Source organism: Prunus dulcis, chromosome 3 (genome assembly GCF_902201215.1).
Source record: "Prunus dulcis chromosome 3, ALMONDv2, whole genome shotgun sequence".
NCBI classification, from domain to species: domain Eukaryota; kingdom Viridiplantae; phylum Streptophyta; class Magnoliopsida; order Rosales; family Rosaceae; genus Prunus; species Prunus dulcis.
Genome location: NC_047652.1, coordinates 3,680,981 through 3,707,592, shown reverse-complemented (window position 1 = coordinate 3,707,592; position 26,612 = coordinate 3,680,981). Strand labels below are relative to the sequence as shown.

The following is a 26,612-nucleotide window of genomic DNA, read 5'->3' as shown; positions in this document are numbered from 1 at the left end:
TATATATATAATTCTTCTTCTTTGTGGATATCTCTGGATGTTATTTGGTGCGGATACCGTTGTCAATAGGGAGGAAAGTAGGAAAGGATAGTAAAAAAATGTATGATGTCCACACAGTAATAACGTCTAGACGTTCACATAAGAGAAAAAAATATATCTTGATTAAAGAAAAGAAAAGAAATGCAGATAATTAAACTTTCTTAGGATTTCCATGTTGGGCATGCATAAAAACTAGTAGTGGGTTAGAACATGACAGTTGTTGGCAGGCAATCACAAGAGTTAGACATATATATAAACAGTCAGATAGATCAGAGGAGAAGATAGCAAAGAGCAAGTTGCAAAATAGAATTTTGTCTCATCACATTCATCCTAGTTAGTACATATATATAAACTTCTTTCCCTTACATATGTTTCTGCTCACTATTTAAATTCTCTCCTTGTTGTTACACAAGAGAGAGAGAGAGAGAGAGAGAGAGAGAGAGAGAGAGAGAGAGAGAGAGAATGAGGAGCAGGGAGTTCTGAGTCCAACCCACATGCGCCCCATCATCATTACAGCTCAGTGAATGGGTTGCCATAGCCCATAGCATTTGATACATCTCTCTCTCTCTCTCTCTCTCTCTCTCTCTCTCTCTCTCTCTCTCTCTCCCTTCTATCTATTTGTATTTGTCATCTCTCTCTCCCTTATATCTATTTGTATTTGTCAACTCTCATGTTTTTCTTCACCTCCTCTGCAGATTATCAGTTGCAAATATATAAAAGTGAAACATCAGATTTCTTGAAAGATATCATTGAAACCATAAGAGATAAAGTAAAACATACACAACAGGTAACAAATAATAATAATAATAGAACAGAAATTATATAATTTTCATAATACAAGCAGGGTTTCTACTTCTGCCAAAAAACAAAATAATATGACAAATTGCAGGGGAAGTGACATGAGACTACCTCGTTTAGGCGAAAAAGATATAACCATCGATCTGCCAGAAAATAGGCTGGAGAGATTGCCCTTGAAATTTGGCAGTCTGAATTATTTAGGATGTCAAATTAGTGCTGCGCACCACCAACTATATTTGAACCAAACTTTGAATCATTTATATGCACGTTGCGTTGGAGTATTATTTGTGTATGGATTGCTGGCCCAGATGAATAAGACACACCTACGTACGTGTTGTGAGTTGTGACAAATGTATCAAACTTGAGAATGGACTAATTTTCTCTAATATCTCTATTTCTTCTTTTTTTAGGAAATTCTCTATCGACATGCCGGAGATTATGACTTCAATGATAGAGCATTTTACACACAAATCAAGTGTTGGAGTTCCACTTTCCCTTTTCATTCTCATACCTCAAAATGCATTGCGTAAAACTTTATTTTTAATGAAAAATATATGGTACACTACCGATTTATAATGTCACACGATACAAATATTATGTTTAAGTATTTAAACACAATTGTAAGGGGCTTCTAAGAAAAAAAAATTACGAGAAACTTATATCTCAAGTAATTAACAATATTCATTTATATATATAATGTCCTATGTTTAATTTCATTATCCCTTATTGCTAGACGTCTTTGGATTGTTCATAACTTCTAGTCCACATAGCATTTAGGTACGGTGAGTAAATGATATATTTATATTTCAAATTATGTTGTATGTAGAAGAATAGGTCTCCAAAATCGTCTTTTAGTGCATTCAAATCTTTTTGGATATCCAAACATAACCTTGGTGTCATTTTTCCATAACACTTTCAAGTCAACTCCGTATTTCTATCCCCAAAATAACAAAAATTAGGAAATTGTAAATCAACAGTCTTGATTTGATAATTTTGTGTGGGCCCCTATTTTTGGAGAAGAAATATAAACATTTGTGTGAAACGAAGATATTATTGTTTTGTTATCCTAATCAATCAAAATATGTCACGCATAATAAATTTTCTATACCTATAATTAATTAAAAATAACAAAATAATGCTACTCTCATTTCACACTAATTTTTCTGCTTTTGGAGGGCCTTGGTGGTGAAGAGGTGGTCCAATTTCTCTAGATACTAACTAAAATGTCCAAAATCCCAATTAAATGCCCTCCGTTCTCTCCCGCGCTATTTTGGCTGTCTGCTGACGGGGATTTGAGCTGTTAGCTCTTTCTTTCCCTCAAACGACACCAGCTCAATCCCGGCTCGGGTCGGCTCACCCGGGCTAACTGGTCCCAAAACTATTGAAATAGGACCCACCGGCTCCCCTCATTCCATTATTACGGCTCACACGTGAACACAACGCTCTTATTCACACGTGGCGCCATGTCATTGGCAGTGCACCTGATGGGATAGCCAACTCCACATGGGATATCGAAACAGTTGTTAAATGGGACCATCGGATTTCAAGTCCGAATCTGCCCTTAATTAACATTATCCTCAATCAGGGATCTATATTACCTTTGATGTGGATGTGATGCACTGGATTGTTTTTCTTTCTTTTGCCTTCCATTTCTTTTTTGGCCTATTTTGTTTTGGCATGATTCAAATTATTTTCACTAAATTACTATTCCACTAGGTTATTTGATGTCGACATGTTTGTTTGCTAGGAAGGTACACATGTCCATGGTTTCAAATGTCTATGAACATCAACCTAGGGTTGCCTTAATTCTTGAAGAAGAGAGAAACAGAAATAAAAATAAATATAGTAGGGAGATTATATTTATAGACCTTTATTACAAAAGCGGTTTACAAAGTGATCTATAAATGTGGTCTCTCTAGCATTATTTGAATAAAATAAACTTTATTTCCCAATCTTTTGGATTTTAAGTTGTAGGGTAACAAAAGGTATTGAACCGTTGTATCTAACATGCAACATTCACTCCTTTTCAGTTTACCACGTGTTAAATGCGTAATAGACCTACTAGTGTAGTGGTTTGGAGCAATTGATCCTCCTAAGAAAGGTTCTGGATTCGAGTCCTAACATCCGTATAGTGTAGTATGTGTGAGTTTAATATATTGTCGTCTTCTCAATAAGAAATGTCCTTAAAAAAATACACATTCACTCCTTTTCAATTTGCCACGTGTCAAATGCATAATAAACAACGGGCATTTATGTGACGGAAATTTATTAGATCACGCAGCGTGTCCAAGCCTATCTGTCAAACCATTCCTTTAGACCCAATATAAGCTTGGCCCATGGCATTCATAAAAAGTCACATGAAAATCTTACATAAGTTGTGACCCCCAAAAATAAATGTTAGCATTACTTTACATAACAAATTCTTGCGAAAGACCCTCTTAGCATTGCTCAAGATATAAGGCTAGCTTAGGTAATAAACACTCTCACCACATAAAACCATAAGTTATAAGAGCATTCACAATCATGCTCTCTATTTTTTAGTTAAAATGTAGCTAAAAACACTAGAAAGCTATTTTAGAAACTCTCTATAAAATTTAAACTCCAACCATACTCCCTAGTTTAAAGAGTCATAAATGTTTTCAATGTTTTTAAATTCAATTTTTGAATAAAGTCTAGACACAAAAATAACAATAAAAAATAATTTGCTTAAAATAATATTAAATAAAGAAGCATTTAATTATAGGGAGTCACTAGGAGTCATTTCTCTCTCCTCAGATTTAGGAGCTCCTAGAGGTCTCCATATTTTAGGAGCTGAATAGGGAGCATGGTTGGAGGTGAGTTTTTTCAATTCCTCCCTAAATTTTAGCCAAGGAGGTGGTTTAGGGAGCCCATTGTAGATGCTTTCATGCGTCTCCTCTCAAACGCATCGATCCTTCAGAATATTTAGTTGACCCAATCGGCTCTTTGGCTGGCACTACACTATCGCCTTCATATGTCCAAGGTCCTACAAAGGAGACCCTTCCTTACTTGCCATACCCAACTTAATTCTTGTTGTGGGATTGGTTTGATCATAAGAATTTCTTTTTCTACTTCCTTTTTCAAGGCATTGCCATGGGTTTGACAGTTTGCACAGTTTCTATTTATTTCACCAATTTCTTGCAAATTTTTGGATCATGACAAGTTGGACCATGGCCCAAATCTTAAAATGCAACCAGTCTAACCCAAAACATGGCCCATTGTGGATTCTACATTCCCTCTTTGACCCCCTAAATATTGAGCACCTTGTAGATATGTCAAGCAGCAGATGCCTTTAGAATTACACTTGGCATGATCCAAAATGGTCCCTCAATGATACATAGAGATGTTTTGATGTCCATGTACAAAACTTCTGTCCCAACTGATGGCCTTTAGCTCAGCACTCTCTCACTCTCTCACTCTCTCACTCAACAAGTTTTTTTAAGAAGAGTAATAATCAAATCAAAAGATTTGTCAAGCTGGGTCCACAGGTTCATGATGTTGAGAGACGAGGCCCACAGGATCAAATTTGGATTATTGCTGTAATGCTTACATGAACATACATTCCTCTTGAACATGGTAATTTTTTGGGCATGGATATCATTATATTTGCTAGACTGATTGAGCCATTTTTCTAATTCAAGCAAGACCCTTTTTTTTTCAATACAAATAGTAGTCTAAACTACAGGGGAAAAGTTTTTCACACACACTACTAAGGTCTCATGTTGAGGAATATAAGTCCAACATCAGAAATTTAACTAAATAAGATCCAACATATAATGAATAATTCCACTACTAATATCACCGAGGCCTTTTGTGATAAAACCTCACACTCACTGGGCTTTGTAAGTGATTAAGTTGGGGACAATATCCTTGTTACTAGTAGTGGGCTGATAACCCGTCTATCTGAATTTTAACATGGTATCAGAGCAGGTTGAATGACTAAGGAAACTTAACTAAATAAAACACAACATATAATGAATGGTTCCGCCGACTTTGTAGGTGGTTAAGTTGGGGATAATATCGGTGTTGCTAGTAGTAGGCATTTGGTTCGTCTCTGTGAGAGTGGAGATAGGATTGAGTGAGAAAATGAAAGGAGATGATAGGAGGGAGGAATAACAAAAGTGAACCCAAATAAGAGGATTCCTTTATTCAAATGCCTTTCTCAATTTATTTTGTCTAGGCTTTTAATAATGAGCCCCGAATACCAAATTTTTATAGCAAAGAAACCAGACTTTTGTCCAATTTATTTTTACATGATAATTTTCTTTTACCGTAATTATTTTTAAAACAATCCTACCATATTTTCCTCCCACCACTTGATCATCCTATTCCTTCCCTTCTCTCTCCTAAAATAACAGTCATATTACATGCAAAGCATGTATAACATTTCTAGTTATAATTAAGTCAACTATTTCCATTAAAAATATATATTTTTAAAGCCCCATTTTGGGACCTTTTCTCTTTTGATATGTATGTTCTCCAATACTTCTTAACAACATGTTTTTACTCTAAAAATACGTACATTAGTTGATACAAATTGATATTAAGAAGAGGAGGGATATCTCAAGTGTAGGAGTAAACGCTCTCATTAAACCACAAGTCCCTTTGTGAAAACATGCACACTTAAATTCTTCGTTTTATGACCAACATAAGATTGAATCCTTGTATAATAACATAGACATGTGAAATGTATAATTTTGAGATTAGCTTTCACCAAATCACATGCAAAAGCAAAACGCAGATTAGCTTTCACAAATTCAGATAAAACCAAAAGCAATCTTTGTTTCCCCAAATGAGTAAAGAAACCAACCCCATCGCCCCACCATTGGACGCTGTCACACACACTACATCTATTCATGGCCATTCTTCTTTGTCAACAAGCACCATCTTTTTTCCCTTTTTTTTTAGTCTCCATTTAATTTTTTTGGTTCAGAGCGCTATCTTTAACGGATTTTTCGTTAAAAGATTGGCCAAATCTTGAGAGGAAAACAACATGTGGTGATCAAGTAATAGCGCAAACAATCGATCAACATGGGCTCGCCAAATCCTCCATGTGAGAGAGAGACTCATTCGGGCTACATCTCCAGAAGCAGGTTCTGGTTCTGTTCTATCCACTTGGGCCCCACACTGCCCACACCCCTTTGTTAGCTTTCTCCCCTGACCCCTCTACTGCAATTCCAAAGCAACCATCTCCCCGACAAGTATCTTTCTTCACTCTGTTTCTTTAACCATTTAATTTCCCTGATAGTAGTTTATGCAGGCAAAGGCAAATTCCATCAGTAAATACCTCTGCACCTGATTTGCAGCTGACCCTCTGGTTTTTATGAGGTGGGTTCATTTTGGCTACTGCTGACATTCTGATTGAATTCCATGAGATATAGCTGCTTGTTTTTATTTCCCACCCAGAAAATTTTTATTTTGTGAAGCTGTTGGGTACTTGTAAGTATTAACTTTTTCTTCACATTTTTTCATGTGGTGGTGTTGTTTGTTTGTGCTTTTCAGTCAGAAGATTGGCTTCTTGTGCGTAGGTTGATCTTGGGTAGTTGTGGAATGTTAACTTTTTAGGAAGTGACTGGTTTTGCTAGTTGGCTAGTTTTTAGTTTCTAATGTTTGAACTTGTCCAAAGATTTTCTATTTTAAAGTAGGTTGATTTTGGAGGAGATAGGTGTGCTTTCTTGATGAGGCATTTTATATTTGGTATCAGGCTAGGCTAGTTTTGGGTTGTGATTGTGGACTCTAAAAAAGGATGGAAATTGGAGCTTGTCATGAATTTTGTACAAATTATAATTTTTGTGAGCGGAATTTGTGGTGAAGAGGAGAATGAGAGGAGGAAAAGATGAAGAACACTTGATAAGTCCTGTATTTCCTAGGTTTCATGTCGATGATACAGACAAAGGAGGGCCAAGAGCACCTCCAAGGAACAAGATGGCTCTGTATGAGCAGTTCAGTATCCCTTCTCAGAGTTTTACCTCTGGTTCAGCATCCATGTTGCCTCGCCCACACAATGACAGAAGATTGATTCCACCCACATCCTGGAGTGATGTGAGTACAGCAATCTAAATGGATTTTTGTTAATTTAGTTATGAATAAATAAAAATTGTTCCTCTTTTGGTTACTGCAATTTTGTTTTTGTTAGAATCTAAGCAATGAGATGCCTTTAGTTTGAGCTCTGTGCTTGCACTGGTCATTTCGTGAAAGGATTTTGTACCAGTGGTTTTACAAGTAAATTTATTAAACCGAAAGTATTTACAATATAAACTGTATCATAAGTAAGCTTATAGGCTTGAGCTTGTACTGCATTGTTATTGTTTTAATTCAGCCATTAGTTTTGATACACATGAATGTTCTTGATCTGTCTGGCGTCTCAGGATGGCTTGTAATTTATTTTTCCCTTTCTGCTTATATTTCCTTATTTATATAGTTGTGGTTCTTCTGAGCGGTTCCAGAATGTAACAAGATTCTCTAGTACTAGATTTCTGAATATACATAAATTTACTCTGTACTTTGTCTTGTACAACTAATGAAACAATTGGTATTTGTAGGTTAGCAGCAACAAAAGGAATATATTGACCCCGCCTTGCAACTTCCTTGTTGTGCCTTCGGGCCCGGCTGAGAAGATTCAGTCTTATAACCCTACTGGGGCTAACTTAAACACCATGATGGCAGATTGTGAAAGGATATCCACCAAACCTTCAAATTATTTGAATACCATAGGGCCATCATCATTGGCAGCTAAATATGATTCGTTTCAACCAAAAAAAAACTCCAACTTTAGGAACTTTTCTTTGGAGAAGTATGGAAATGAGGATTATCTTAAAGTCCCTTCCCCTTTCCAAGGAACAGCTCTGCAATGTAGAAACAGTCAGCAAAGCAAAGAGAGGGAAAAGCTGCCTTGCTTGAGCTCCATGGAGCAACTTAGAAGTTCTTGTATTAAGAAAATTAATGGTGGTAACTCCATTGATCTGAAGTTGAGGCAATGTGGGAGAAACCATGAAGAAGGGAACCCAAAAGTGTCTCAAACTAACGAGGACCCTGTGGAAAGGTCTGTCTCTCTTGCTTTAGCTATAGTGAAGGATTTTGCAAATACCTCATCTAGCCCATCAAATACAGTAAAAAATTCTGAATCATTGAAGCGGGCACATGTATCTCTGAGTCAAGAAAATAGAAGTTCAGTGAATGATTTGAGCGTATTATGTAGTTCTAGTGCACGATTGCATAGAAAGTCTATGACTCTGCATGACAGAGTGGCCCTTAGGGATGGCATTTTGGTGCAATCCAGAATAGGAACAGCTAAGGAAATTTTGGCAAAAGTGAGAGAGAAGTCATGTTTGACACCATCTCTTGTGGATGACAATAGAATTTCTGGTGGGCTTGGAAATGAAAGTGAATGCTGTGAGGAGAATTGTGGGGTTGCACGAGTTGGAAATTTATGCGGACATGAAGATATCTCAGATATGTCCATAATGGACTGTAATTCAGCTATGGGTATCTCCCCTCATGATGTTATGGGAGTGATAGGTGCAAAACAATTCTGCGAAATGAGAAAAGCTATCGTCAGGTACCTCTGTTTGATGCTTGCTACAAACATTTTTGTGAAATTACTGTTTTTGTTGTCTTTTGCTAGACATTTTGGAATGATATTCATAATCGTAAGTTTTATTTGATCTGACATGTTACCCCATGCAACATTCCCTGTGCCTAAACGTTTTATTTTGTACTCAGTCTAAGCTATGATTTCCAGTCTCACATTCTGTTTCCATTTCAATATCTTGTACTTGACTAATTGCTTCTCCCATAGTGCTGTGTATAGCCATTGTTGCTTACGTGTCATGACCGAATCATATGAACTGATGTTCTTTAATCTTATTCTCATTTGTGTTACTTCAGAATTTTCATCGTGCATCCAACCTTTATTATTACTTAATTATGCGCTTATCCTGTTTAAAATCTAAATATTAAATTGTCTTCTGATTCAACTTTCATGGCATTATTTTCAGTCAACAAAGAGTTTTTGCAGCGCAAGTGTTTGAATTGCATAGGTTAATAAAGGTAATCTTTTAATTGCTGAGAGTCAAGTTGACATCCTCTTTCTTGAATGTGTGTCTGTATATTTAGTTTCCTCAATTTGAGTTTGACTCATGAAATAAGTGAGTTCCATTACACATTAAAACTGATACAGGTGCAAAGATTGATTGCTGAATCACCACACCTATTGCTTGAAGACAATGATTTTCTAAGCAAACGTGCAATTAAAGTACCTCCAGTGAAGAAGGTGCCATTGGAGCATGCTCTAGAGCCGCCACTTTTAATTGTTAAACCCAAAGATTATCCTCAGAAGCCACATTCTAGTGGTGAATGTGTTGAAGAAAATGCAGTTGGAAAGTTCCCTCTACCTCCTGTCAACAATAGAACCAGCAGCAGAGGACTTGTCACCCAGCAATCAAATTATGGTCAATATTCAAACAAGTCACCATCAGCTTCTGCGACTACCAATAGTAAACCAGCCCTATGGTGTCTCCAACCCCCTCCTGGAAATATGTGGTTCGTTCCGGTAACGTCCTCTTCTGAGGAACCCGCTTACAACCCGTATACCGGGCCATGCGCTCCAACTGGAGGTTTCATAGCACCGATGTATGGCAGCTGTGGCCCTGCGAGCCTAAATCCAGGAGCCAGGGACTACTTAAATGCAACTTATAGCAATCCATCTTTGTATCAACAAGGGATGGGAATTGGTACAGCACCTTTGCTTCAGACATACTTTCCACCTTATGGCATGCCAATCATAAATCCATCTTTGTCCAGTTCAGCTGTTGAGAATATGACCCCATTTTCAGGAGGTCATTCAAATTGGCACGAAAATCAGTTATCATTCGGAGAAATTAACCTCACCTTGCCACATCAAAGCTCATGTAACATGGCAAGCCAGATGAGCCAAGTAATGCCATGTTATGTTGGGAACATCTACGCTTCGAAAGGGAGTGAGATACAGGGAACAACAGCAAGTAGCCCTTCAGACAGGACCCTAGGCAATGCGCTTCCCCTTTTTCCTATGGCTCCACAATCTCAGGAACCTTGTCAAAGTGAGCATCAGACACGTGCGATCAAGGTTGTTCCTCACAATACTAAATCAGCATCTGAATCAGCAGCCCGGATATTCTTGTCAATACAAGAGGAGAGGAAATAAATGGAGTTGATTGATCTCAAATCACTACAATTATGAGACGTATAGAGCGGAAATCTAATATGTATTATAATCTTTTTACTGTATTAAACGTTTGATATCTCTGTATCTGTAATCCAATTATTTTGTTAATAAAATGTAAATGTGTTTTTGAATACTGAAAAATCTCTATTACAGCGGTTGCTTGGTGACATGCTTTCATATGGTTCTTTGTTTTCTTCTTGTGCTTCTGTGAAACTGGCCCATTCTATACCTCTAAAATTGTCTTTCATTAATAAGGGGTGTGCACAGCTTCCAATCCAACCTATTTTGAACAATTCACTTCCAATCCAATTACAATTGGATTTGTCATTCCTTTTGAATCAACATATTAGTTATGCGCCTATTGACTTGCCTTGCACTTCAAGCCAGCAATTGCCACTGTCCTGGTTTGAAATTTAAAAAGGGAATCATCATCAATTTCCAGTATTTTCATTTAGACAAATTGTATATAAAGCTTACCAATATTTTCATTTAGAGGCATTATATATAAAGCTCACCCAAAAAGGCATCGATATTAATTGCAAGAACTCATAAACAAAGCCCCTCCAAATTAATATATGAGAAAAAGGATGCCCAGATGAGCTATAATGCCCTCATACCTCTCAGTGAACTAAATTATTCTGCTGATTCTAATTAGCTTGCTCTTCGTTTCGAAACTAACGACACGCCGCTGAAAACCCAGGACCTCCATAATAGAAATGGATTCCCATGTTTGGGGTCTTATCTTTAACAATTAAATTGTAGCATGAAGGTTTTGTCGCATAAGTTAGAAGACCTGCAGGATCTTTGAAAGTGAGAGGCGAAGAATCGTCCATGTATTGGACATTGCGAACATAGCTGGCTTTCCCAAATCCTTCATCGGGAAAATGACCACTCCCCATTTGAGTAGATGTGTGATGACCCTCAGCTTGTGAATCGTAAACCTCCCCTCCCCAACTAACCAATTCAGCACTGCCTCTTAGACTGGGGAGGATGGTGTCAGGCCAGTATCCTATTGCCTCATTTCCCACGTTAAGCCACCAATGTCCACTATCTGTGTTCTGAAACATAAATGTATCCAATTACTATATATTTGTGCTGCGCATGCATATAAATTCACACGTTAAGCCCCAAATTACTATTTAAACTCTCCATTCTCTCAGAACAAAACCATTTACCTTGTATATGCTTAGGAATATATCATACTGTGCCCCATTGTAGCTAGAAACAGGTGACATGGGACCGCCAAGGGTAAATTTTTTGCTTACTTGGACGAAACCAGGACATTCAAGATTGTAGCAACCAGATTGGCCACCATCACCCTGCCAATATATAAGTATTCTTTAAGAGAAAAGTAACCTGTAATTTGTAGTTACGATTTTGTACGAATTCATGTAATTTAGTTGTAGCACATATATAAATATGCAGCACAATTCCTTTTCTGCACGCAACGCGTGCATCCTTTATATCGAAGGGCGCATATTATACTATTATGCGCACTCTTAAGTTCATATTGTTGTGAGACGATAATATAATCAGAAGAAATAAATCAATAATTATAAGAGAATATGATAATGTGAAGGGATTGAGGAAACTTACAGTCCAAAATGTGTACAAGAGTGTTTGGTTGTCACGCGAGTTCATCTATAGAAACCACCAATGAATTTTCATGTAATTCAATATATATTTAGGTTGAAATTAAACTCACCATCATGAAAATAAAATTAAAAAAATAATGTAAAAGAATGATATTTTCTTGGAGGATATTTGGCCGGCTAAAACTTACACGAATCCAGCCAGCTTCTACACTGCTCAGTGCTTTTCCGCTACCTCTCCCAACCCATACCCGGGCTAGACTGTTATCTTTATTATATGCGGCAGGGTTCCATACGTTAAATTCTGCTTTTGCTCCGTAGTATTCACCACCGTGCAGACTCACTTGGGCAAACTACAAAGGTAATAAGTTAAATAATTCAAAATTTTGTTTTTTTTATAGATAAAAATTGTTTTTTTCAAAGAAAAATTTCTATCGATCTAATAAAATTCTGTCGTATTTTTATATAAAAATAATAATAATAAAAAAAAAATAAGAGCCCATATTGATTACATAAAAAGTAAAAATAAAAGAATAATACAGCAAGGCTTGTAGCTCGAGTTAAGAGCAATTACTCCTGCATCTGAGAGCCTAGCTAGAAGCAATAATGTATAGAACATTTTGTTTTTACGTCAAAGAATTAGTGGTCTCAAATTATTTATTTATTTTATATTTATAAACGTAATTAAAATGGTTCAAAAAGTTGATATGGTACCTCATGATTAGGAGGAGGGACGAACACAAATTTGTTGGAGTCATAATGTGGCATTGGTTTAGATGTACGATGCTCAAATGCCTTTGTTCGTGCAATGGGGATTGTTCCGTCAGGGCACTCTCCATTCAGACGCCAAGATTGAAAGACCCCATCTTCAACACCACTTACAGTTTCAATTTCACTTGGTTTCAACTATATTTCCCAAGAAAAACAACCAAAAAAAAAAAAAAAACATTAAAATCATCTTACACTTCAAATGCCCAAAATTTCATAGAAATGTTAACATTTGGAAGAGGACTAAATTAAAATTAGTTCTACCACATTAACAGAATGTACGTATTATTAATTGCATAAGAACGGATCTCATATATATGAAAAATATGATCCGTAAATCTGGTACAAATTATAACATCATTATTATTCTTAAAACGAGCACATATATTATTAATCTCATTAGGAAAGGAAGAGCAAACCTGTATAGTGTGATTTCTGAGAAGAGGGTGATTAAGAGCTGGTTGTTTATAGATATCAACACAATCTATCAAATCATCGCCCTCTCCCTGCCAAAGATCAATCAGAGATTATTTTTCAGCTTCTTGTATGAATCCCCAAAAGAAAAAAGTAGAAATATTAAATTGGCGAAAATTGTTTTTCCAATAAAGAAAATGGGGAAGGCAAGGTTAAAAAAGACTGAACCTTTATAGTTTTGAGGACTGATTTGTTGTGCTTCACAGACGCTTGATCAGTTTTCACTGTTTCAACTTTTCTGCAATCGACAAATCCGTTGCTCAACATGAAACTTGCTATTGCTACAAGAAAAATGCAGCCTTCGACTTTGGTGTAACGAATCCCATTTGCCATACTGAATAGAAATTCTTCAAAACTATGGCAACTTTAACCCAATGTAATATATATTATACTCGAGTGCCATGACTGTTATTAGCTTACTAAAATTTACCATAACCTGCTAAATCAGGATTTAGACTTACAAGGCAAACATTACAATTTTATTATCAAGGTTTGCCATATTCCTTTTTTTTTTTTTCTGCCAGAAAAGGTTTGCTATATCCTACTTAAATTTTTTATTTATTTTTTAGAGTAAGTGATAATTGTATTCATAACTTTTAGGCATCAAGATCATCGGCCAAAAGGGCATAAATTACTCAAAAAGGGTTGATACAAATGTGGAAGCACTTTAACTACACAGGGTTATTCTAGATATAGACATGGACCTTTCGGATAGAATTGAAGTAAGAGGAAGTTCATGCATTTCGATTAAATGTTTTGGATTTAGATTCATGTATTAGTCTGTTGGTTCAAGTTTGGGAGATTAGGTCATGGTATAATTATCTATAATAAATAGGGGTTTTTGGTTCAATGTAAGTGTCTTGATGTCTATTAATAGTTATTTGAGTTGGTGAGGTGGCGAGACGACAAGATCGAGGGAGATAGAGGCGAGATCAAGAGATCTTAGAGAGAGGGAAAGAGGTGGCATGATGAAGATGAATTCCGCATATTTTGACCAATTCAAGGTGAAAAATGGGGTTGCTCCCTCAGCAAAACTGGGATAAAGTTGAGCCAAAAGATCCCGATTCAAGATAAATTCATGAGGAAGTGGAATCTCTTTAGGATCTACTCCAGCGTTTAGAAATTGGTTAATTGGTAAAGATACGTGTACTTGATGTCCCGCCCAAGAAAGAGAACCAAGGCCTAGTAGCCCTGCTAAATGGTGATTCAACATAGATTCTACATCTTGGAACCAAGCCAACTTCGGAGCAGCTTTGTGATAATGGAACCAACCTGCAAAAAGCATTAAGGCAGCAAAGACCAATGCACCAATTGCAGTACAATAGAGTTGTAATTCACTAGTTATTCCAGATGCTCGCCAAATCTGAAAAAACCCAGAGGTTATTTGTATTCCTCGGAAACCCCCGCCGACATCACCATTCAATATTTCTTGACCCACTATTGGCCAAACCACCTGGGCACTAGGTCCAATGTGAGTAGGATCACTTAGCCATGCTTCATAATTGGAAAAACGAGCACCATGGTAGTTACAGTTAGGGTTTAAAGTCTATAACCCTAACAGTTTTATATATTTTTTAAGTGTTTGTATAACTAATCGTCCCTAAATTATTCAAAAATCTTCATTTGAGTCCTTCAATTTTCAAATCAATCAATTCAGTCTTTCATGTTTTGATCCACACATCAATTTAGTCCCTATCGTTGCATTTCATCAAAATATTCATTAAAATTGGTCAAGTTGATCAACTTTAAAGTGGTATTTTCGTCAAAAAGTAAATCTCATGTATTTTGCTCAACAATGCCATATGCTCTCTCCTTGATAGATTCCAAAATGTAAAACCCCAAAAGGAAAGAAGATGACCTTTTAGAGTAAAATGTGAGTTTTATGACTAAAATGATGAAAATGTTCCTTTAAAGTTAGTAACGTGGTGACCAACTTTAACAAAAGTTTTGTAAGAATGCAAGGGACCAAACTAATGTGTAGATCAAGAAATGAAGGACCATATTTATTGATTTGAGCGTTTAAGGGCTAAAATCAGGAGGGACTTATAAAAAATTAAAGGACCATTTGTGATAAAGACACATCAATTTGCTCTTCGTTGCGTACCTAATAATAATTGTTTACAAAACTAAGGACATGTTGCTGAAAACCCAGGACCTCCATAATAGAAATGGGTTCCCATGTCTGGGGTTTTGTCTTTAACAATTAAATTGTAGCATGAAGGCTTTGTCACAGAAGTTAGAAGACCATCAGGATCTTTGAAAGTGAGAGGCGAAGAATCGTCCATGTATTTGAGATTGCGAACATAGCTGGCTTTCCCAAATCCTTCATCAGGAAAATGACCACTCCCCATTTGAGTAGATGTGTGATGACCCTCAGCTTGTGAATCGTAAATCTCCCCTCCCCAACTAACCAATTCAGCACTGCCTCTTAGGTTTGGGAGGATGGTGTCAGGCCAGTATCCTATTGCCTCATTTTGCACTTGAAGCCACCAATGTCCACTATTTGTGTTCTGAAACACAAATGTATTGAATTACTATCCCAAAATTATTTTTAAAATTTTCAATTAATCAATCATTTACGTTGTATATGTTTATGAACATATATGGCTAGAAATATATTATGTCGCCAAACATTTGGTTGTCTTGTTAGACTGTAAATTTGGACATTTTAATATAAGAAACATCATGATCAATTAATAGTTTAGATTCACAGTCTGATAGTGTGACAAATAAACATTACTCTATTAATACGAGGCTAGGCATGCATGGCATCCCCAAATTACTATTCAAAGTATTATCTCATAAGATAGTTAAAAAGTAAAGTAAACAGCCATTCACCTTGTATATGCTTATGAATGTGTCATACTGCTTCCCATTGTACCCAGAAATAGGTGATATTGGTACGCCAAGGGCAAATTTTTTGCTTGTTTGGACGAAACCAGGACATTCAAGATTGTAGCAACCAGTGGATTGGTAACCATCACCCTGCCAAGTAACATGTAATTTATAGTTATGCTTGTTTACTTATTCATGTAATTTAGTTGTTGCACATAAAAATGCAGCACAGTTCTTTTCTGTACACAATAATATGCACTTCATAGTGCGCATTTTATTCATATTTAAAATCGAAAGACACATATTATATTGTTAGAAAGAGAATATCATAATGTGAGGCGATCCGAGAAACTTACAGTCCAAAATGTGAACAAGAGTGTTCGGTTGTCACGCGGGTTCATCTAGAAACAACCAGTTCAATATAAGATTTAGTGAAAAGAAATATATTTCTTGGGATATTTGGCTGGCCAAAACTTACACGTATCCACCCAGCTTCTACACTGTTCAGTGCTTTTCCGTTACCTCGCACAACCCATATCTGGGCTATACTGTTGTCTTCATTATATGCTGCTGGGTTCCATACATTAAATCCTGCCTGCGCTCCATAGTATTCACCACCGTACAAACTAACTTGGGCATACTAATAAGGTAAAAAGTAAATGGAATAAAAAAATGACAAAATGACAAAATTAATAAAAAGGGGTTTTGTGAAAATAATTTAAAATTTAAAGAGGTGTTCGTGTGATTTCCAAAACATCAAGGAATTTTCTGAAAAAGTCAAAAACCTGAGGAGTTATTAGTGTAAATAACTCGAAAAAGACAGCAACCAATAAAATACCGAATGAGAGAGCCTAGTAACAATATAACCTTTTTTTTTTTTTTTTTTTTAAATTTTTTTATAACCATATAAAAAAATGGTACTTTTATTTAGTACCCGTCAAAGAAAATTTTTTGCATCAAAAGATGGGGATGCAACATCAAAGAATTAGTGTTACAATATATTTTTTTTATAGTTAAATTATAATTATTTTTAAATGTAATTAAAATGATTCAAAGTTGATGTACCTCATGATGAGGAGGAGGAATGAGCTCAAATTTGTTGGGCTCAAACTGTGGCATTGTTTTAGATGGAGGGTGCTCAAATCCCTGTGTTCGTCGCACAATGGGGATTGTTCCGTCCGGGCACTCTCCATTCCGACTCCAAGATTGAAAGATCTCATCTTGAACACCACTTACGGTTTCAGTTCCACTTGGTTTCAGCTATTTTTCCACACACAAAAAAAATACACATTAAAATTATCTTAGACTTCAAATGCCCAAATATAAAACAAACTTTAAAATTTGGAAGATGACTAAATTAATTAGTTCCACCACATTAACAGCCCGTATTATTAATTACGTTTATTACCAATTTAATATTGAATACTTTATTTGTTAAAAAATAAAGAAAAAGCCCGGCTCCTTTAAACAGAGGAGAAACTCCTCTTACCACCAATGCAGTACAAATTATAACATTGTTCTTATTATTTTGAAAAAAGAGCACGTATTGCATGGATGATAAACTCGTAATATATATAATAACTCGTAGTATATATATAAATAAAATGTTTTTAAAACATGTTATTATAATTAAGTGACTAGTGACCTTTCATATACAATCTAATTAGGGTTTGAATAAAATAAAATAAAAATCTAATTACGAAAGCAAACCTGTATAGTGTGATTTTTGAGAAGAGGGTGATTAAGAGCTGGCTGCTTATAGATATCAACACAATCTATCAAATCATCGCCCTCTGCCTGCCAAACATCAATCAGAAACTATTTTCCAACTTCTTATGAACTCCCAAAAGAGAAAATAGAAATCTTAAATTGGGGAAAGCAACCTTTATAGTTTTGATGACTGCTTTGTTGTGCTTCACAGACGCTTCGGTTTTTTTCAGTGTTTCAACTTTTCTGCAATCAGCAAATGCGTTGCTCAACATGAAACTTGTTAATGCTGCAATAAAAAAGCAGCCTCCGAGTTTGGTGTAATGAATCTCATTTGCCATTGCATATAAATTTTTCATAAAAATTCTGCAAAAGGTTAATTAGCATGAGCAACTTAAAACCCAATCTATACTCTTGTACATATATATATATACCACGAGTTTTATTAGCTTACTATAATTTAATGGATGTGGTGAAGATAACCTACCAAATCAATATTTACATTAGTAACTTTCTTTTTTTAAAAGTTTAATTGTTGCAACTTTCTAATATAGGTGGGGGCCGACCTCTATTAGAGAGTGGTAAGCAAGATGGTCAATAAATATGGTACAAAATAGCCTAAACCCTAATCATGTTTTACCCGCTAGTCTTTAACATCTATATACACATTAATGTATGTGTATTCATATGTATATTAATTTACCTTTAATTCTTTTTGCTCTTTCGATAAGACTTACCTTCCTTTTTCTTTTCTTTTTTTAAAAATATATATTAATGTAAGTGTATTCATATGTACATATCATACGTATATTAATTTACCTATATTATTTTTAAGTACAATGATTTACTTATATTTGCAAATACAATTAAATATAGACATATAATAATTTTGAATTTAAAAGAATGAGTACATTAATCTATAAATGAAAATTAAATTAATGAGAATTGTAAGAATTGATGGAATGAATTGGATATTTTGCTAAAAAAGGAAAAATCCCATGCCAAGAGAAGACAAATGAATTGTAAAAGAAACAAACAAAAACATTAAATGCCACCAATTTGGCAAAAATAAACATTAAATTGCATCAAATTAGTTGAAAAATAAAGTTAACAATGTAATAAGAAATTCACATCATTAATTGAGTAAAGGTAAACTGCAACGAGGGGTACTTTTGTAATCTAAAAAATACAATAAATTAGATGTTAAGGTTGATTAATTAAGTTGTTGAATTGGATTTTAGTCATCGGGTTTTACTTATAATACTCAAGGTTTTATTTATAGAAAAATAAATTGACGGGATGCAAGTACGGAAAAATGAGTTCGAAGGGGAAAAACCAAATTTACTATAAAAAAAAAGTATACATAGATAAGCTAGAACCCTAATTAATACATTAATGAAACTAAATTATTCTGCTGTTTCTAATTCGCTTTGCTCTTCATGATGTGGAACAAATGGCTGAATGGATTGAAGAAGAATTGAAGCGAAGAATGGAAAAAGGACACAACAAGAATTTACAGATTTGGCGTCTGAGCTCTGAACTAGGTGCATCTTACCTTTCCGAAAAGGGACTGACGTCATGAGTCCAATATATAAGGTGGATTTTGATCATCTGAGGTCGTTTGGTCTTCCAAAAGAGCATTTAAAAGTTGTAGTTAATTTTTGACTTTTTGTTTATTTACTGTTTATCTTTTAATAACTCTCTAGGGTAGTCCAATGGGTGAGATTGATGTATTTAGACAACCTTCGTGTATGGTTTGTCTCAACTCATCGTTTATCAAATAAAACAAACAGTGGGGAATTCCCTCTCTAATTTTCTGGTGGATTCCAGTTTTATATTCTTTCCTAGGTTACGCTTGTAACCCATTCGCTTGGCTGCGTCACTTCGTTACTAGTAATCCTTTGTTTTTCTTTTCTTTCAAAACTAGGGACATGTTGCTGAAAACCTAGGACCTCCATAATAGAAATGGGTTCCCATGTTTGGGGTTTTGTCTTTAACATTTAAATTGTAGCATGAAGGCTTTGACACAAATGTTTGAAGTCCAGCAGCATCTTTGAAAGTGACACTACAAAAAAACAACAAAAACAACAAAAACAAACAAAAACAAACAAAGAAACAAAAAAAGAGAGCAACGGTTATCAAATGTCACCAAATAATGGTGATTGTTGCCAATTTTTTTTGTAGTGTGAGAGGAGAAGAATCGTCCATATATAGGAGATTGCGAACATAGCTGGCTTTCCCAAAGCCTTCCTCAGGAAAATGACCACTCCCCATTTGAGTAGATGTGTGATGACCCTCAGCTTGTGAATCGTAAATCTCCCCTCCCCAACTAATTATTTCAGCACTGCCTCTTAGACTTGGGAGGATGGTGTCAGGCCAGTATCCTCACTTTATTCTGATTACTTTATTTATTTTTTTGGTCCGATTAAATCCACACGATATTTTAAATTTTAATTTTTGGTCGAATTATGCCCTCACTTTCCTTTTTAAAACAATTTCCTTTTTAAAATCCCCGATGGACTTGAGACCTTATTTTAGTTTGTGAAAAAACAAGAATAGTGCTTGAATAAAATTGTTTTTTCGTTAAACTTGTGTATAATTGAATTTTTTTTAAATTCCTTTAATTAAATACTTTATTAAGAAATATATACCATAAAAAAGTAGGCGTGGAGCAATCCCAACAGTGAAGAATCATGAACTCAGGTATAACATTGCGGTTGACCCGACAATGTTACATGTTCTCATTTTTATGTCTTCAGTTGGAAAGGATGCTTCAACCCCCACAAAATACAAGGCCACTACAAGGTTACAAATTAATTGAATCGCCTATGGAATTCATAACGGTGGTTGAAACTATTAAACTCTTTTGCAACTGAAAAATAAAACGGCAAGAAATTAAAGCGACCTGCTATGCGTTTCTTCTTCTTGCTCTTTCCAGACCCCATTGTCACCACAGTTCCAAGGCAAGCTTTGCAAATCCAGCAAGAAACATTTTGAACAGGTGGTTTGAAAAGACTGAAATAACAGGAGCATTTGAACTTAATTGAACTTCAAGGCATAGTCTACGAAACGAGATAAATGAAGAGAATTCTGAACCTGAGTAACAAAAATCGTAACCATAATCGGGGTCAAGAAAGCTCCAAAAGGCAAACACACTCAATATGAGGAGTGTGAGGGAACATGTCTACCGGCTGTATGCTCTTCAGCTTGTAACAGCCTTCTATACCTTTCTCTGTCTGCATAAAGTTTTTGGTAGGTCATAGAACTGAATTGAGTATCCGAAAAGAAAAAAAAAATGAATCAAAGGTTAAAAAGCAGATACATACCACACCATGACAGAGATAATCAAGGTCACGTGCGCATGTGGCAGGATTACATGATACATAAACTATTCGTTGTGCCTTAAGCTTTAGAAGAAATCTGATCAACTTCATGTGCATTCCTGGACGGTTTGGATCTGTATGATTCATCACATCAAAACACGGTCAGAGGGAAAACGCTGTATATTCTGATTAAGGTCATATGTCAAGCCAACTATCCATCTAGGAAATACCAAAAACCTTCTTTCGTTCTACGTTGAAAAAATTGTTAGCCATTACCGTATTTCTTGTTTTTTTCAAAATCATTTTGCATCGTTAATCATAAAGCTTATCATTAATCGTAAACATATTTCCTATGCTTCAAATTCATTTGAAGAACAGAAGGTTTATTATTTGGTCCAAAAGATTAGCGAACCTAGATGAATTAAGGCAGTAAGAAAAACATAACCTGAAATAACTATGTCGGGCTTAGGAAAATTGTTCCCAAAACTTTCATCAATTTTGTTAAGATCCCCTTGAATAAATGTGGCATTCTGGATGCCATTCAGCTTGGCATTCAGACAAGCATCTGCAATGGCTTGAGGAATTATTTCATATCCATAAACATGTTTGGCCCTGCACCAATCAGGCAAAGCAAAATGTCATACTTGAATACAACATTTATAAAAAATGAACAGTAGACAATTACCTTCTGGCGAGTGTCAGACCAATGGTGCCAGTCCCACAAAACAGGTCAAGAACAACCTCTGAGCCATCTCCTCTGAGACCAGCACAATCTTCTATGAGTTTATATAAAACCTCTGCCTAAAGCATTTAAAGATTTTTGACATTTAATTTCACGGATAGTATTCACAAGGAAAGTATCAAGCAATTCAATATGAAAGCAAGCATCAGCTGATGAGGCGTTAAATTTCTGTCACATTGCGTACCTGGTGAGTATTTGTTTGGAAGAACGAGTTTGCCGATATTTGAAAGGTAAGCCCTCTTAAGTTCTCCGTGATGCTAGATTTGCCATACAAAGTGTATTCCATCTCCCCAAGAGATGTGTTACCAACAGAAGTATTTACATTGTTCATGATACTTACCTATCAGTCATAAGAAGATGACTTAAGAGACTGAAAAAATTAAGTACGAACTGATGAGTAGAAAAAAATAATTGAATGATAGACTGACAATAAGAGATATGACGACAAATGCAAACATGATTCAGGAGTAAAATGCATACCATTTTCACATACCTTTTGTTTTTGTTTTTTGTTTGTTTGTTTGTTTGTTTTTTTTTTGGAACAAAAAAAGCTAGAATTGATATCTTATTAATCAAAATATAGCTTTTTAGGAGACAGTCAAAAATGAAATGCTACAATTGTTCTAGGTATCTTATATGGTACAGTAGCTGCACAATCTTAAAAAAAAAGAAAAGAAATTGGGGCTTCCCAACAAGAGAGCATTAGCAAACACAATGACACAAAAAAGTGTATAAACAATCAGCATTGTGAGTCATGGTCACTGAAGGATTAAAAGCAACAAAAAACTAGGAATAAGTAGAAAGTTACAACAATTCCTCTAATGCAGATTGCCAACCTTAGATGCAAGCTAATGAGTTCTTGTGACAATGAAAATATTCTATCACATGTATAATCAGTTCACTAACTTTCTTTTGACATACACCAGCAATAAAGTCAAACTAAGTAGCAAGCTACTGCAGCACTCATAGAAAAAGCAAAAAAAAAACAAACAGAACCAGATTATCAATTTAAATATGTTCAATAACAAAGGCCGTTTTACTGGTTTTATCATTCATATAAAACAACAACTGTTTTCACCATGCAACGGACATTCACAGGTTTCCAGTCTCTGGACAAAATGGGTTCAGTCAACTGAACCCATAATACACAGGAAGCAAGCCAAGAAACTTAGTACCACACAAGGCATCATTCTGAGAACTGATCTCAATTATTTCAATTTGACTGGAAAGCTGAAATAGATTATAACCTCGTTCAATTAATTGTTACTATGTTATATCCAGTACCAATTAATTTAAACATTGGCCATACAAACCACTTCAGGGATAGCTGATATCTTTCCAAGAAGAGGCTGAAGCAGTTCTGGCTTGTAAGATGAGGTCACAAAATTAACCATAAGTTCAGGAATACCAGTCTTCACATTCCTGGAACACAAATCACAGCCACTACTTAATATCAAAATTTGATCTTCATGAGCTCACAGACAATAATATATAACTAAAAATTAAATCACTATATGATATAAAAATTACCCTACAGAGGTCCTGCAGGAAGTGACAGGTATGTGCACAAAACTACTAGTAAACTACAGAAATGTTACGTATCTTCAAGCTATCATAAAATCTGATGGGTATAGTTACATTTTTTAAAGAAAAAATACACATACATTACAGCCTCCAACAAATGTACTCAAAGGGAAATAAAGTATTTCAATTCTTCCTCTGTTTCTTCATCTACATGATTATGGCTTGAGTTGTAAAGTAAACATTTCCAATTCAGCATCGTCTGATTATATTCAAAAACTTGGTATTTGCCCAAACTCTCCTATAAAGCCATTTGAAGGGTAGAAATATCTGTTCATGCCCCACACTCATTTTCCAATTCTTTTCATTTTCTCTTTTATTTTTTTCCCTTTCTTTCTTCCTACCACTGCCCATGAAAAGTTATATTTGAATCATGGAAGAGGATTCATAAATTGCAAGTACATGTGTACAAATGAGTGGCTTCCTTTGTGAGTATGAGAACTACAATTTGCTTACACACGCGCAAGAGTGCACACAAACAGAGGATTCCATAAGTTGCAAGTACACTTGCATATTAGTAGCTTCTTAGGTTAGTACAAGACCTACAGCCTGCTTACAGAGGTGTATGACATATGCATTTATAAGGAAAACAGATTATGGGACATCATACAACTTGCAGTACCTTCCAGTTCTTAGCATTAGATGCTTAAGAAATCCAACATGAGAGTAAACATCATAAGGAGATAGACCTAACTGTGGATCTCTCCAACAGTCTTGAACGGCTGCAAGAACCTATACACCAGCAATGCAAGTCACTGAAGCAGGATGGTACAATTTACTGACACTAATAAAATATACAGCCAATAAATGAAGCTTAAAGTAGACAAAGAGGAAAAGTTGTGACATCTTTGAAAATTTTACATGTTACAACCTGCCCGCTTGACAATGTGAGATTTCTAGTATACAGCTACAGAAGACAATGAATCCTTGATTGGAAACTGCATTGTGCTTGTGCCCACATACAAATTATTATGTGGAGATTATGCTAGTGGGATACACAAGAATTAACCTTAAGAAACTATATTATCTTTTTACAGGTATTAATTACATAAATTCCTACTGTTGAGAGAGGCATTGATTGTCATTTTTTGGTCCCCCTAGCAGATTTTTTTTCCTCTTCTCAGGAGTAACTGGAAGGCAACTCCTTCCATAAACTCCTTCATGAGCATGAAATGTTAATAGACTCCAGTGAAAAATTTAGGTCTCATACATTACCTACTACGAACAGTAATCTTTCATAAACGTTCAGCATCATTCACCAGTAGAGTGACATCAAAAGCAAAAGAAATGTAGAAAAAGGGACCCTTGAGTTTAATGGTATACGCAAGACAAAGAATCTCAAGGGAGGGAAAAAAAATCCAAATATTTTTTCTACATTTAATAACACAAAGGCCTCAGAAAGTAAAACTGCACAGGAAATATACCATATTGGCCGGCTCACTTTGCAATAAGCACTTGTCAACATTTAGAACCTTATCGAAGAAACCAGGAGCATGCAGTCCCAGGGCATAGTTGTCACTTCCATCTTGTCTGTCCATTAATGATTCTCTAGGTAACCATTTTTTAGAACCAAATGAGAACTCCATCTGCAAAAAAAGGGGGGAAATATCAAAAGATATTTTTAAGTAACAATAATATTGATATACTTTGCTAAATAGAAAAGTAATTGCATAGCACAAAAGACTTCAAAATTCTTAAAAATTTGTTTTAGAGTGGATTGCAAGGTAAAGTTAAGAATATGCAGAGATGTAGAGATGTACATGCTACAGCAGAATACAGCACTCTGGTGCTTTGATTATTAAAGTTGCCTTTGATAAATAGAAATAAGCAGGCTGTGCTAGCTAATATGAGTAATGTTTTTTGAAGCTGATATAAAAGTAAGAGGAAAAACATTGTGGCCATTGCATGTAGCTGAATGAGCAAAAAATTTAACAAGGTTTATGTTATGCACTAGCCTTATTCCTGTAATGAAACTGGATTTCACAGGGAACAATGGGCTTCATGATGCTTTGCGATTCCAGTTCTGTCTGAGAAAACTTTCCAAAATGTATGATCAACTCATGAACTTGGTGCTCCTTAGCTTTGACTTGTGCCTCATAGGACAAATTTTGGGTTTTACATCCTCCACAGTAAGAAGCATATTCACAAGGAGCATCCACGAAGTCCCAATGAGGAGAAATTGTCTTTACCTTTGTCACCTGCACTTTCACCCAAGAAATGTTTTAATCTGAAAAGTTATTGAAAAGAACATGATATAGTTTCTATTGTATTCCCTAGCCTATGAATTGTGTGGGAATGGGAAATCAAACAAAAGTCGAAACCAAATACAAGTTGCACATCATCTCAAGTTATATATAACAGCAACTTATAGCAAAGAAACATTGCTTCTGTTAATGCTATTTCTGTTTTCTTTTCCAAGCCTAACGTCACTCACAAAAAACCTCCATACATATTATGAACAGACACATTGGAAAGCAATTATCCTAATACTCCATTCTGATTTGATTTAGTTCAAATAACGAATCTCCAGCAGACCAAAATTAGAGCAATATATCAAGTGATCTGCTTTTCCATTTTTAGTGTCATTCATGATCTAGTTTTTCAATGGGTTTCACAATTCGTGCCAAGGAACCATTTAGATAGATCACTAAGCTAGAATAATTCAGTAATCCATGCCTCCTAGCCTACCAAATTTGTGTTAAAGCTCCACTCACCAATTTAGAAGGAATGTTTAAGCAAGGATTCACAACCATCATAGTTCAATTCACTTCAAAATTAACTGTGACTCAATATACTTACCATCTCGTATTCCTCCTAACTTCGCAACAAAACAAATAGATAAAAACAACATCACATATCCATTTCAAAATCAAATGAGAAGTGAGAGCAACACAACTGGCACTAGAAACACATTCCCACAATCTATATGCTCCATTAAGCTGACACTTCCCCATTCTCACACCAAAAACATTATACAAGCAAAACCCAAGATTCCATTTTCCTACTCCATTCCAAAACTTTCTCAGAAACCAAACAGAACCCACTACTCGTACCTCAGCATAGTTCCCTTTCCTGCGAGTAACACGCCCAATGAAGCGCTCACCAGGCAGTGCACGGTCACACATGACAACGAACCCAGTGTCAGCAACCTTGCACATACCTTTCCCTTTGAAAGCCAAAGACTCGCAAACCAGTTCCAGAGTCTGGCCTCGCTTTGGGAAATATGAGCTGGGCTTGTCGGTTTTGGGTTGGGCCTGCTCTGAATCTTCGGTGAAATGGGACGGTAGAGAAGCCAACGAGGTTGAGCTACGGAAAGTTCTGAGCCACGGGCGCATGGTGGTCACGTGCCTCAGGCCGTGGCCCGGCATGGTCGCCATTTTTCGGAGATAGTGCTCGTCTGCGTCCAAGGTAAAAGAAGACGACGATTGAATGTAAAAAATTCAGGATAGAGGGTATTTTGGGAAATGTAAACGAACACAAAAAAACGACGACGTTAAAAGAACAAACAGATGAGGTTTTAGTTCAACGAC

General features: G+C 35.7%; 5 protein-coding genes across 7 annotated transcripts; 1 reads left to right on the top strand and 4 right to left on the bottom strand.

Moving 5' to 3' along the window:
- Positions 1 to 5,756: 5,756 nt before the first annotated feature.
- LOC117622151 (protein EARLY FLOWERING 3) lies at positions 5,757 to 10,193 on the top strand. Of its 3 annotated transcripts, none has more exons than XM_034352725.1 (5): positions 5,757 to 6,183; positions 6,726 to 6,897; positions 7,398 to 8,413; positions 8,853 to 8,904; positions 9,035 to 10,193. In XM_034352725.1, the coding sequence occupies exons 1-5, from the start codon at positions 6,179 to 6,181 to the stop codon at positions 10,037 to 10,039; spliced, it is 2,250 nt and encodes a 749-aa protein (XP_034208616.1). In that variant the 5' UTR covers positions 5,757 to 6,178; the 3' UTR covers positions 10,040 to 10,193. The 3 variants fall into 3 exon arrangements, with proteins under 3 accessions (XP_034208616.1, XP_034208615.1, XP_034208617.1); XM_034352724.1 differs by having other exon boundaries at positions 6,358 to 6,897; XM_034352726.1 differs by lacking the exon at positions 6,726 to 6,897 and having other exon boundaries at positions 5,759 to 6,183.
- A 541-nt stretch (positions 10,194 to 10,734) lies between these two features.
- On the bottom strand, positions 10,735 to 13,227 carry LOC117620973. Its single transcript, XM_034351231.1, has 7 exons — positions 13,063 to 13,227; positions 12,840 to 12,926; positions 12,367 to 12,558; positions 11,844 to 12,005; positions 11,657 to 11,701; positions 11,236 to 11,379; positions 10,735 to 11,118 (listed from the first exon to the last, which is right to left on the bottom strand). Exons 1-7 carry the CDS (start codon positions 13,225 to 13,227, stop codon positions 10,735 to 10,737), a joined length of 1,179 nt encoding a protein of 392 aa, XP_034207122.1.
- A 544-nt stretch (positions 13,228 to 13,771) lies between these two features.
- On the bottom strand, positions 13,772 to 14,895 carry LOC117620972 (photosystem I P700 chlorophyll a apoprotein A1-like). Its single transcript, XM_034351230.1, has 2 exons — positions 14,866 to 14,895; positions 13,772 to 14,440 (listed from the first exon to the last, which is right to left on the bottom strand). Exons 1-2 carry the CDS (start codon positions 14,893 to 14,895, stop codon positions 13,772 to 13,774), a joined length of 699 nt encoding a protein of 232 aa, XP_034207121.1.
- Positions 14,896 to 15,020: 125 nt separating this feature from the next.
- On the bottom strand, positions 15,021 to 17,777 carry LOC117620971. The gene is made up of 7 exons (XM_034351228.1): positions 17,613 to 17,777; positions 17,440 to 17,526; positions 16,795 to 16,989; positions 16,208 to 16,369; positions 16,086 to 16,130; positions 15,733 to 15,879; positions 15,021 to 15,404 (listed from the first exon to the last, which is right to left on the bottom strand). The coding sequence occupies exons 1-7, from the start codon at positions 17,775 to 17,777 to the stop codon at positions 15,021 to 15,023; spliced, it is 1,185 nt and encodes a 394-aa protein (XP_034207119.1).
- A 2,343-nt stretch (positions 17,778 to 20,120) lies between these two features.
- Positions 20,121 to 26,490, bottom strand: LOC117623300 (uncharacterized RNA methyltransferase CT0009). The gene is made up of 11 exons (XM_034354214.1): positions 26,136 to 26,490; positions 25,038 to 25,280; positions 24,507 to 24,668; positions 23,705 to 23,814; positions 22,815 to 22,923; positions 21,686 to 21,841; positions 21,445 to 21,560; positions 21,205 to 21,371; positions 20,763 to 20,893; positions 20,533 to 20,672; positions 20,121 to 20,451 (listed from the first exon to the last, which is right to left on the bottom strand). Exons 1-10 carry the CDS (start codon positions 26,457 to 26,459, stop codon positions 20,565 to 20,567), a joined length of 1,626 nt encoding a protein of 541 aa, XP_034210105.1. The 5' UTR covers positions 26,460 to 26,490; the 3' UTR covers positions 20,121 to 20,451; positions 20,533 to 20,564.
- Positions 26,491 to 26,612: the final 122 nt, after the last annotated feature.